We start from the raw sequence: 12,348 nt of genomic DNA, 5'->3' as shown, positions 1-12,348 counted from the left end.
AAGTCTTGAGGAAACCACCTCCAACATTCCCACTCACATTACCATCACAACGTCAGAGAAACTCTCCTGTCATATCTCTCCAATACTCTGGCTTGTAGATTCCTATAGCACAACTTGATGCTCACCGCAGCCTTGATATCTAGTCCTGTATAACTCCCTAATGCTCACGGCATACAGTTTACCTACTCTAGCCTTTGTTATGTTTTAGCTTCTTGAAACACAGAGTCCCAAGCTACATTTCCAATCATATTCCTTCTGTTCTCTCTTTAACCAAACTGGCCATTCGTTGTTTCCTGCACATTTGTCACGCTTTTCTGACCTCATTTTTGCAGAGGTAGAAGTACCTTTCCCTTACTATACACATTCAGGTTCTGAGTAATTTTCAAAGCTCAACAACAAGTGACTACCCTTCTGTGAAGATTTTCCTAATATCCCTAAGTGGGACTCATTGTCTCTCCTCTAAATTTCTATAATATCTTATTTTTTACCTCCTGTGGAACTTTTTTGACTTCCATCTCATGGTATATAGTTATACATCAAAGGAATCCACTACTCTACTATGAATTTTCTGAGTATTACTTCTGTCATCACCATAGTCTTATAGACACCAGAGTGCCTAACGCAATGCCTGAGACACAGTGGGTCTTCAAAAACTTGGAGGAGATCGAGATTGTCTTTTTCAAAACATCTTCCTCATTTTTACCCACATACCAAACTGTAGAGCACAGCCAAGTTAGAAAATGAGTAGACAACCCCTTAACAGCTATCTGCTCAATGAGCCATTGTTAAATTGAGTACATCTTGACTTCTCCATGAAAACCAAAGTCCACTTAAAGTCCAGATCTCCTGAAAGAGTTAAGTAAAAAGTTGTCCATCTTTGGAGACAGAGAATCTGTTGTACGAGAAACCAAAAATAAAGAGAAAGAGAGCTTCTAGTACCAGCTCAATTGGACTATGAACTTCTCAAATGTTCATGTTTCTTACTGACCCTAGGTTGGTAAGAATTGTCAACAATTTGACGTAACTGAAATCATTTAATCTGTATTGCACAGAAAAATATTTTGTCTTTTTTTCTGTTTTCTGTCTTTTTTTCCAAATTTAATTAGTGCTATATGGAAAATGAAAATACATCTTATGAAATTTTATAAGACACAGCAAGAGTAATATTTGGAGAGAAATTTACAGCATGAATGCAATCAGAAGCAAGAAAAAATATAAAATCAATGATGTATTCTTTCACTTTAAAACACTAAAGAGCAATATAAAACTATATTGGTCATAAGAAATACAATCAATTCCATGACAAATCAATACAACTGGAAATAGAAAATCAACAGAGCAAATCAATAAAACAAAAGTTGGTTATTTGAAAAGATCAATAAAATTGATAAATATTAGGCCAGGCTAAACAAGTAAAAAGAGAGAAGACACAAATGTTTAAAATGAAAAATAAAAGAGAGATCATTATATATCTTACCTCATGGACATTAAAAGGATAACAATAGAATATTATAAACAATGATTTGTCCAAAAATCTGATAACCTGGATCATTTGGACCAATTCCATGAAAGACACAATCTATTAAAACCCACCTAAAAAGAAACAGATAATTAAAGTAGACCTATAGCTACTTTTTTCTACAATATTTTTATTATGGTAAAATAAATATAACATAAAATTTACGATCTTAACCATTTTAAGTGTACAGTTCAGTAGCACTAAGTATATTCTCATTGTTGTACAACCATCACCACCATTCATCTCTAGAATATTTTCATCTTCCCAAATTGAAACTAAGCACCCATTAAACAGTAAGTCCCAATCCCTTCTCTTCTCAGCTCCTAGAAACCACCATTCCAGCTTCTGTCTATGTATCTGACTACTCTAGGAACCCATATAAGTGAAATCATACAGTGTTTTTCTTTTCATGGTTGGCTTATTTATCATAATATCTTAAAGATCCTTCCATGTTGTAGTATGTGACAATATTTTCCCTTTTAAAAGTTGATATTCTGCCTTTAAGATATTATTGAGAATAATTTTATGGCACCTCACTGCAAATAATATAAAATGTTATGCAAGAAAATAGATGATTTTTTATTTTTTTATGTTATTTTTTTGAGATGGAGTCTCACTCTGTCACCAGGCTGGAGTGCAGTGGCAATCTTGGCTCACTGCAACCTCCGACTCCTGGGTTCAAGCGATTCTCCTGCCTCAGCCCGCCAAGTAGCTGGGATTACAGGTGCATGCCACCATGCCCAGCTAATTTTTGTATTTTTAGTAGAGATGGGGCTTCAGCATGTTTGCCAGGATGGTCTCAATCTCCTGACCTCGTGATCTGCCTGTCTCGGCCTCCCAAAGTGCTGGGATCACAGGCCTGATCCACTGTGCCTGGCGATGATTTTTTATTATTAGCTAATTTATTATATCCTTCCACGAAGTCAAGTTGGTATCTAGCTCAGGCAATCATCAAAATACATTAATATTTAAATGTTTTGAGTTGTCATTTACATGACTTAAGAAAAAAACAACTTTCAACACCCTCTTTTCTATAAACTCTAATAATTTAGTTATCTCTTCAAGAAATATTTTCTATGTATCAGGAACTGTATTAAGAGCTTAGAATATAACAGTAAATAAAATAGGCATTGACCCTGTCTTCATGGTAACTATGGTCTACTAGGGAAGAAAATAATGATAGGCAACATTTGAGTAACAGAAGACAAAAAGAAAATGCTAGTGTATTCAACAGCGAGAACACTGTTAACTAGGGTAGTCAGGGAAGGGTTCAGTGACAGCCAAGGGATGAGAAGGAGCCAGACAGCCAATGTTCTAGGAACAGAGCCTAGAAAAACAAATGAAAAGTTCTTGGGACAAGAAATAGCCTGGCATGTTACAGGCAGTAAAAGAAGGCCAACGTGTCTGAAGAATAGTAAGTTAAAAACATTGAATAATGAAGGTGGAGAAATTTCCCTTCTCAGAAATGAGAACATAGCAAATGGTTTATTCTTGGTAAAAAATCTAAATTTATTTTAAGAGGATTGAGAAACGACAGAAGGGTATTAAGGAAGGGAGTGATGTGATAATACAGTTTACACTTTGCAAACTCATTTGGCAACTAGGTGGGAGAGATAAGGTATGTTGGGAGGAATGAGTATGGGGAAGTTAGAGGGTTCTTGCTGTTTTCCAAGTGAAAAGTGATAGAAGCTTAAAGGACAGTGGTGGCAGTGGAAACACAGAGAAGTAGATGGAAATCTATTTTGGTGATGGTGCCTGTACATGTGGGACACAATGTTGGATTGGATGTGGCAAGTGAGGGAAAGAAAAGACAAGTTTTCTAGGTAGAGGAAACAGTGTGAATAATGCTGCTGTTTATTGGGTATGGGCACTTCAAGAGAAAGAGGTTGAGGGCAGAAAAATGGCTCTGTTTTGAACCTCTTGTATTTGAGATACTCTTAAGACAATGAGATAGTGAGGTCAAGTGAGCAGCTGGGCACAAGCTGGTGCTCAGAGAACAGGTTAGCTCTAGGCATGCACATGTTGGAGCTTACAAATGTAGATGACACTTAAAGCCCTAGAAATGAAGCAGCTATCTGGGGAGAAATTAGTCTTGGGAAATCCCAATATTTAGAGTTAGGTAACTAGAAAAGCCAGACAAGAACATTCAGTAAAGAAGGAGAAAACTAAGATTGTGTTGTCTCATGAAATGACAAAGGAGCATGTCCCATACTGGAGGTCTACTAAGTGGAATGTTCCTGGAAATTTGAGTTTAAAAAACAAGACCATAGAAGTAGTTTTATTCATCTTTTGTCTCACCAACACGACTGTGTTGCCACTTAGACCTGTAAGAGGAACACTCAGGGCAGAACTGTTAGAGAATCATCTACATAGACCATTCATTGATAATAACACCCGTGTTTAATGGTACAGTTGGGCCTGTGTTGTCCAGCATAATACAGTAGTCACTAGCCACATGTGCCTATTTAAATTTATTAAAGTAAAACTTAAAATTCAGTTTCTCAGTCTCACTAGTCACCTTTCAAGTGCTTGATAGTCCCATGTGGTCAGTGGCTACTATGCAGAATACTGTAGATATAGAACACCCCCTCCATCTTTGAAAGTGCTATTGGACAGCACTCATCTAGATAATGACTTTTTTCCATGCAATCCATTGGCTCTGAGGCACATTTCCTTAAAACACTGCGATAATGAGTTCTAATAGGAAACTGGCTTATGAATAGACATGGATTCAATCAGATACTACATATTGCCTATCCAATATCCTCCCTCCTTAATAACAAACAATTCCTCATTTTTTTCAGGGAGGGGACACTATGCCTATCTGGGAAGTGACTAACCATGCTCCCTTTGACCTGAAAGCACCCATATGACATAGATCTAATAAATGAGAAATAAGAGAAAATCTCCTGGGTGAGATTTCTAGGAAACTATTGCCTTCCAAAGGAAATGGGACCAACTCAGCCAGCACATGTCCTTTGCCCTTTGTCCTATTCCTTCCTATTTCTTCTTCCCTGGAAGAAGGACACAACTGGAGGTTGCTTGTGAACATGATAATTGTATTAATCCATGTTCATGCTGCTGTAAAGAACTGCCCAAGACTCAGTAATCTGCAAGGAAAGAGGTTTAATTGACTCACAGTTCTGCATGGTTGGGGAGGCCTCAGGAAACTTAAAGTTATGGTGGAAGGGGAAACAAATATGTCCTGCTTCATATGATAGCAGGAAGAAAAAGTATGAGAGTCGAGTGAGGGGAGAAGTCCCTTATAAAACCATCAGATCTCATGAGAACTTACTATCACGAGAAAAACATGGAGAAAACCAACCCCATGGATCCCTCCCACAACACCTGGGGATTATGGGAACTACAATTCAAGATGAAATCTGGGTTGGGACACAGCCAAACCATAACAATGACAAACATTATACTGGAAGGGCAGAGCAGGAGAAAGACATAGGGTTCAGGGACACTGTGGTGCTCAGGCAGTCACCTTACCATCCATCCCTGGAAGGACAACCTGGACACTCAGGATTTGTGTCCATCCCCTTCAGCCAAATGCAGGACTAACTGATCCACTTGCAAATTCACGAAACAGGTGTGCAATTTTAAGATGTAATTTGGAGACAATTACACTCTGACTGTATTGTCCATTTAAGAAAGGCTTAGTCTGAGTATGTGGTCTGATCTCTTCCTCATACAAGAAATCCATCAGTGCCTGGGAGTTACTGAATTCATACTCTCAGGTGGCACGATCTCCTTCAAATTGCAGCAATGAACTAGAGAACTCCCTGAAGAAATGTGAACTAATTGTGTAATTAAGAGGTGGCTCTTCATTATCCCTTCTTGTTTTTTAAATTGGACTCATGGGTAGCTATTCCAGGAGCATAGAGGAAAGAAGAAAAGCAATAAGCAGCCTAGTTCTTATTTTCACCCTGGGTATATGGCACACAGGAGGGAAGTCTCTGATTTAATTTATATTAGGCTAAACAATTAAACACACATGCACCAGTACGTGAATATATTTTACTTGTGTAATCTTACAATAATATACCAATAAAATAAATAAACCTTAGGAACTATCACTGGACAAATCATGCTTTTTATAAATAGTGACTTATCTGATAATAAATCCATGCATGCATAGGTCGCATAACATTTTCTTTTAATAAAGATGTTTTGAGAACATCCACAACTGACAGTCTATGATGATTGAACATGACTCACAAGTTAATTAAATGAAGAATGATCTCACTTCATGCTGATTTTCTTTCTGCTAGTCATTTTCATGACTCTTTTTCAGGTTGTAATTTTGGTGTAATCAAAACTGAACTGTAAAAATTATGAAATTAGTTACATTCACCTTCAGGTACAATTGCTAATTTATCCAACCTATCAGAATTGGTTTAATCATCTTTAGGGTTATTGGTAGGAAAGGGGATACATACTACTGGCTCTTAGTTCTCATGCATCTGCTAATCAGTTAAGTTTATACATGTTTTTCATTTTACTTAGTTACTTGTTTGCTAAAATGCTAAGACAGTCCCTGGTTTTGGAGTCACGTACCGTATTTCACTCTCTGGCCACATGTTGGATGTATAGATTTTATATCCTCCATGTGAAAGGCCACAGATCTTACGGCTTAGTGTCTGGTGGAGAACTAAAAAAATTACCAAAATGAATCACTCTCTATTTTGTTATCCTCTGAAGCCATAACAGAGGGATGGTGTCTGTGTGTTTCAGACTCTCATATTAGTAAGATTTGTTCTCCACTGGCGAGGTGATGGGGGGACTAATTGCTTTGGAAAACCCAGCTGTGATTTCCTCCCTGAGGTACAGAGCGACTGATTTGTGTGAGTCCAACTTCCTTCCAAAACACTCTGCAGCTAGTGCTTCCAGATACCTGAGACAGATGTATTACTTTGTTCTGCAATGCAGACGGCCACTACAATCTTTTATTTTCATCACAGATACAGGGCATTCATCAAATATATGATGAATATATTTGATGTTCTGCCACATAGTACCAGGCATATTTCCTTCTTTATGTCTCATTCTTATCATAAAGCCAAATGGATTATTATCCTTGTTGTGTACAGGAGTAAACCAAGGTAGAGAGGCCAAAAAAATACATAGGTAAACCAAAGCAGAGAGGACAACCTGTTCAAGTTATTACAATAAGCAGGAAATAAAGCAAGAATTAAAATCCTGGTCTGTCTGAATACAGGGTTCCCATTCATTTTGCTGTACAGCACTGCCTCACTTAATTCCAAAGGAAATGGTTACTTCTTCTCACTTAAATCTTACATGAAAAAATGAAACAAAGTGTACACCATGTACACTAAAGCAACTGAGGATACATACAATGTGGACTTCATCTAGACAAAATATCAAAATACCCAAAGAAGATTTATTTTTTGTTTGTTTCTTATTTTTTTGAGATGGAGTCTCGCTCTGTCGCCCAGGCTCGAGTGCAGTGGCACGATCTTGGCTCATTGCAAGCTCCTCCTCCTGGGTTCACACCATTCTCCTATCTCAGCCTCCCTAGTAGCTGGGACTACAGGTGCCCACCACCATGCCTGGCTAATTGTTTGTATTTTTAGTACAGACAGGGTTTCACCGTGTTGGCCAGGATGGTCTCGATCTCCTGACCTTGTGATCCACCTGCCTCAGACTCCCAAAGTGCTGGGATTACAGGCGCGAGTCACCATGCCTAGCCCCAAAGAAGATTTATGAATTTATATTTTGAAAATAATTTTACTTCTCGGAAATAAAACCTAGGAAGAAACGCAACATAGTGTCATCATTTATTATTCTAGGATGATCAATTAATGGGTGATTTTTATTTTGTTGTTTCCATTTTTCTCTACTTTTTTTTTTAATTTTGAAAGCAAAAACATTAATTTAACAACATTTTTAAAGACCTGATATCTAAAGATGAGCCAAGTATAATAAATGAAGGTGACAAAATATGTATTATAAATGACACATGAGTAAGTAATCTGTGAAAAAAATCCTTTCTAATGACAGGTACAGAAGCAGCTGAGAAAGAGCTCTTGATGTAAAAAAAAAAAAAAGAAATAGATACATTCCTTCAATATCTAATAAATATCTTTTCACCTTTGTGCTTTTGCTCTGCTTTTCCAGGCCTAAAATGTTCTTCACATCCTATTTCTGCACATCTAAATACTAGTTGTTCAAGGTCTGAATCACATCCTCACCTCAACTTGAAGAATCCTGTATCCAAAGCTGGAATAGTCCTTCCTTTCTCATTCTCCTTAACTTATTGTGAATCCTTTAGTTGATCATTTATTCAAATAAAAACACTGAGCATTAACCTTTATCCTAGCTTTGACAATATGAGAATGAGAGACTGCTTATATCCATGAGAATTGTAGACTTAAAGAAAAGGGACACAGGGACACTCTCAACACAACCACATCACACTACGATGCAGGTGGTGCAGTATAGAAGAAGTAGGACATCATTTCAGAGAGACTTCCTAAAGGAGATAATTTGGAAAAATCATGGAAGAATGGAAGGACGATGAGAAGTTATTCACAAGGAGAAGTGATAATAAGGACTAGAATGTCAGAGAGGGGGAACGAATATATCCAAGGGATATGTTCCAAAGGGAGCAACATATCCAAGTTTCTCCATTTCTGTTGCTCTCTGTGAAGAAATCAATTTTTCAGGAAATGGAGACAACTGGTCAAGACAAGCATAGTCTCCTCCACCATTCAATTGCTCAAACGAGAAACCTAGCATCACCCTTGATCCTACCCTGCCCCTCATATTGTGCAATCACGAATTTCCTTAAATACTGCGTGTACTCTGGGGAGGGAGCTCCAAGTTTCAACTAAGCTTTCTGGCTGACACTTGCCACCAGTCTCCTTCGAAAGCTGTGGGACAGGAGCCACATCTTACCAGCAGGGCACTGTCAGGCAACAGGATATACCCATGGGAGTCCTTGCAGGAGTTCATGAGGATGAACTCATATAATTGGGGATTATTTTTTCTTGGGATAACACAGCCCATATGCACAGAGATGAGATCCACACTGCACAGATGTTGAGGCTTTTCTGGCTTAGAAGAAGTCACACGCCCAACAGGAGCCAAAATCTTTCCCGATGATTCTGTAAGCATAGCTTTCAGGGAACCCACAAGGGACAAGACTGTTGGCAGAGTTATGACACTTATGAAATCCAAAAGCATGATGTTCCCATCAGCTGCTTATAGTTCAATTCATCATCTCTTCCAAGGTAGTTGGGACTTATCAATCGTAAGTCATCATGACCATGAACAATGTTGCTTGGTAACACTGAAATGCACCATCTTCATCTGTTGCCAGGGAACCAGAGCTAGGAGTTAAACAGAGTGGTGGAGTCTCTTGCAGCAGGGTGAAGGCTTTTGTTAGCCTCTTGGCCACACTGCTTCTAACATGTTCTCTAACACATTCAAGATCCTCCACCTTTACTGTCTTCCATCCAGTTAAGGCACCTCCGTCTCTCACCAGGGCTCATTTCCTAACATCCAGATTCACCTACCAACCCGCAAACACACACAGTCCTTGGAGCAATCCATATTCCACCTGACAACCAGAAGTGCTTTTTAAAATACTGTGACCACGTTTAAGCTCTGTTTAAGCCCTTCCTTTGGTTTCCTGTCACCTTTGGAGTAAAACCCCAAGTTATCAACATGTTTACAAAACACATCACACTCTTTTCCCTTTGGTTTTCTAATCTGCAACCACACAGGGTTTTTCTCTAGTCCTCAAATGTTCCTGGCACACATCACACACTCTTTTCTCCCACACAGCTGAGCACAAGCTGCTGACTGCACCCCACTTCCCCTACCTGGCCAACTTCCATGTATCCTATTACTATCAAGTATTGTTGTGAGGTGTAGTTAATACTTGTAAAGCACACAGTCTGCATTACATAGTTGTTATCCAGAAATGAAGGCATTAGAGAAGACTTTCTTAGTCTTCAGCCTATGTTAAATCCCCCTGTTATGTATATTCCCATTGAATCAAGTCTCTTTTCAGATCACTCAGCTCCTTTTCATTCCTTTCTCAATGTCCTCCCTTCACGCTCAACCACAAGCTCCAGGAGAGCAAATGCTCTGTGTTTACCACTGAATCTCTAGTGCTGGCAAATAGTAGACGCGCAATGAATATTTGTTTAGTTAATGAAGAAATAAATAATTACTCCAGTTTAAACCATGCATAATTTGGAGGATCCATATGAAAATATCTTATTAGAAATTTAAAAGAATCTAAAGCCAAAAATGACTGATTACTGATAAATCATTTCGAGAGCCATTGACCTAAAGATGAAAGTGAAAGATATTGAGATTACTCCAAAGCAACAAATGGGCAGCAAAAACATTCAAAAGCCATTCCTGGCCAGGCTCGGTGACTCACACCTGTAATTCTAGCTCTTTGGGAGGCCAAGGCAAGAGAATCCCTTGAGCCCAGGAGCTCAAGACCAGCCTGGGCCACTTAGTAAGAACCCCCATCTCTACAAAAAGTAAATAGCCAGCTGTGGTGGTACGTGCCTGTAGTCCCATATACTCAGTAGGTTAAGGCCAGAGGATTGCTTGAGCCTAGGAGTTTGAGGTTTCAGTGAGCTATGCTTCCACCACTGCACTCCAGCCTGGGTGACAGAATGAGACTCTGTCTCAAAAAGAAGAAAAAGAAAGAAAAGAAAAGAAAAGAACATTGGTAACAAGAGCAGAGACATGTAGATGGCACTTTTGACGGGTCAAGCAAGCTTTTTATACATGTATATGTATATATGCACACATACATATTGCTATGAGAATTAAATGAGTTAATATATGTCATGTCCTTAACAAACAAAAAGAGTAAAACCTACATAGGTATTTCTTATAACTAATACCAGTGAATAGAGGATTTAACCTAAGAATAATATTGACATATTGTGAAAACACTTTGGTGTCACTCTAGGGAAAACTGTGACATAAGGAACAATCTATGAACTAAACATCAGAGCTGAAATTCTGGGGCCTGCCACATTTTAGTTATGGGATGTTAACTTCTCCAACCTCACTCAGTTTTTCATTTATGAAAGAAAAAATAGTAGAAACAATCTCTTAGAGTGGCTGCCATGACAATGGCATAAGATAAACCACCCAGCACAACAGATATTTTATGAATTTATGCCCAGTATTCCATTATTGGAAAGCTAAGCATGTGGGAGTTATTTATATCCTACTGCTCAAGGTCATCACCAAGGTCTGACTGCAAAAATTCAAAAAATTCTAACCTCAGGCATAAACAGGTTAAAAGGGCTTTTCCCCTCAACTCACAGAGAAAGGAAAGAAGAAAGTATTTCTGTCAGGTTTCAAATGTCTTATTATTGGTTAGAGAGAGAACAGGCATATAGATGATTGATATAGGCAGATAATAGATAGATGATAGATAGATAGATAGATGATAGATAGATATGATGGATGGATGGTGCCTCAGCCTTCCAGTAAGACACACATTCTACTACCCATTAGTTATTTTACCTGATCCTGTCCCTCATCCCACCCTCCACCCTCCAACATGACCTATGTAACAAGCCTACACATGTATCCCTGAACTTAAAATAAAAGTTAGAAAAGACACACATTCTGTTTGTTTCCCCCAATAATAGTGTCCACTGCCTCAAAATAATTACCTTAAAGGGATATAATTACTTTCTTGTAATGTGATTCCATGTCCACCTCACTTCATTGATACTGGAAACGTGGAAATATCTGTAATTCACATGCACCAACCTCAGCGATATGAATTTTTTCAAGAATGCAATACAAGAATAATGTTGACCCACATTCCTGGCCATGGAGGTGCTCAGATCAGCACTGTACTCCTGGGACTCTCAGTTTTGCAGGTTACCTTTGCTCACTATCCTCTATCTGCCTCTCTCATTCTCTAGATAGTTTATTAATGCCAGTGAGCTCTTCTTTGGGTACGAGAGGCATCATGGAATCTGAGCATACACCGCTTGTGATTTTTAAGTGTAATCTTACTCCATTTTTTTCAAGTTTGTGGGTGATACTATACTTTCTCCTACCAGTGTTTATAAATAAAGTCATGAAAATCATGTGAAAATGCTGACCTGCCCCAAAACCTTTCACCGTCATAAAGTATCCTAGTACTTAGATGCAATGATCTTTTATTGATAGCGTACTGCGTACTTTCACATACCTGCTAAATCAAGAGTTCAGGGAAATAAAGGTCATTACAAACCTAATTGTATGTTGCTTTTAGGTTCAATGGTATATTGCTTTCTGTTTATCTTATTTTTAACAGCAACTGAAAAAGCAAGAGTCAGTAGAATAAGAAAGGCAGGTAAAGCAAGCAGGGAACATACAGTTGTGAGAAAGGTTACTACCTCCACAGACCACACCATCGAGGTCTTCACAGCGGCGATCATCACACTCACAAGTCCTGCCATACACCCGGTGATCTCCTGGAGGGTAGCAGGTGCATTTGCCACATTCACATTTACCTGGAAAGTATAAAGAAAGTGCACACTTATGAGGAGAGTCCCGGAATCACTAAGGCTTTCAAGGAGGCAAGCACATTATTAACCCCAAATCTCCTAGAAGAGTTCTAGTCTGTGCCTGAGAATAGTTACACAAATACACATTTCCAACTTCAAAAAGAAATTCCGTGGTGGTCTGGAGTGGAAGTGGCAGTCGCTGTCTCAGAAGTCATTCACATTTGCTATTCTCTAATTTTTGTTTCATTCATTTTTGCATAAATCCATTATGAAATTCTCTGGCTATTTCACATACAACTTAGCTTGATGATTCCT

General features: G+C 38.5%; 1 protein-coding gene across 2 annotated transcripts in view; it reads right to left on the bottom strand.

The window, feature by feature from the left end:
* ITGBL1 (integrin subunit beta like 1) overlaps positions 1 to 12,348 on the bottom strand; it is a 248,587-nt gene that overhangs the window by 13,088 nt on the left and 223,151 nt on the right. For both annotated transcript variants that reach the window (XM_073014478.1, XM_007960812.3), the window contains exon 8: positions 11,923 to 12,039. In XM_073014478.1, the coding sequence (XP_072870579.1) occupies positions 11,923 to 12,039 (117 nt within the window). The remainder of the gene's footprint in view (positions 1 to 11,922; positions 12,040 to 12,348) is intronic.

This window comes from Chlorocebus sabaeus, chromosome 3, assembly GCF_047675955.1.
Source record: "Chlorocebus sabaeus isolate Y175 chromosome 3, mChlSab1.0.hap1, whole genome shotgun sequence".
NCBI classification, from domain to species: domain Eukaryota; kingdom Metazoa; phylum Chordata; class Mammalia; order Primates; family Cercopithecidae; genus Chlorocebus; species Chlorocebus sabaeus.
The sequence above is the reverse complement of the archived record's forward strand: the minus strand, read 5'-3'. Positions and strand labels throughout refer to the sequence as shown.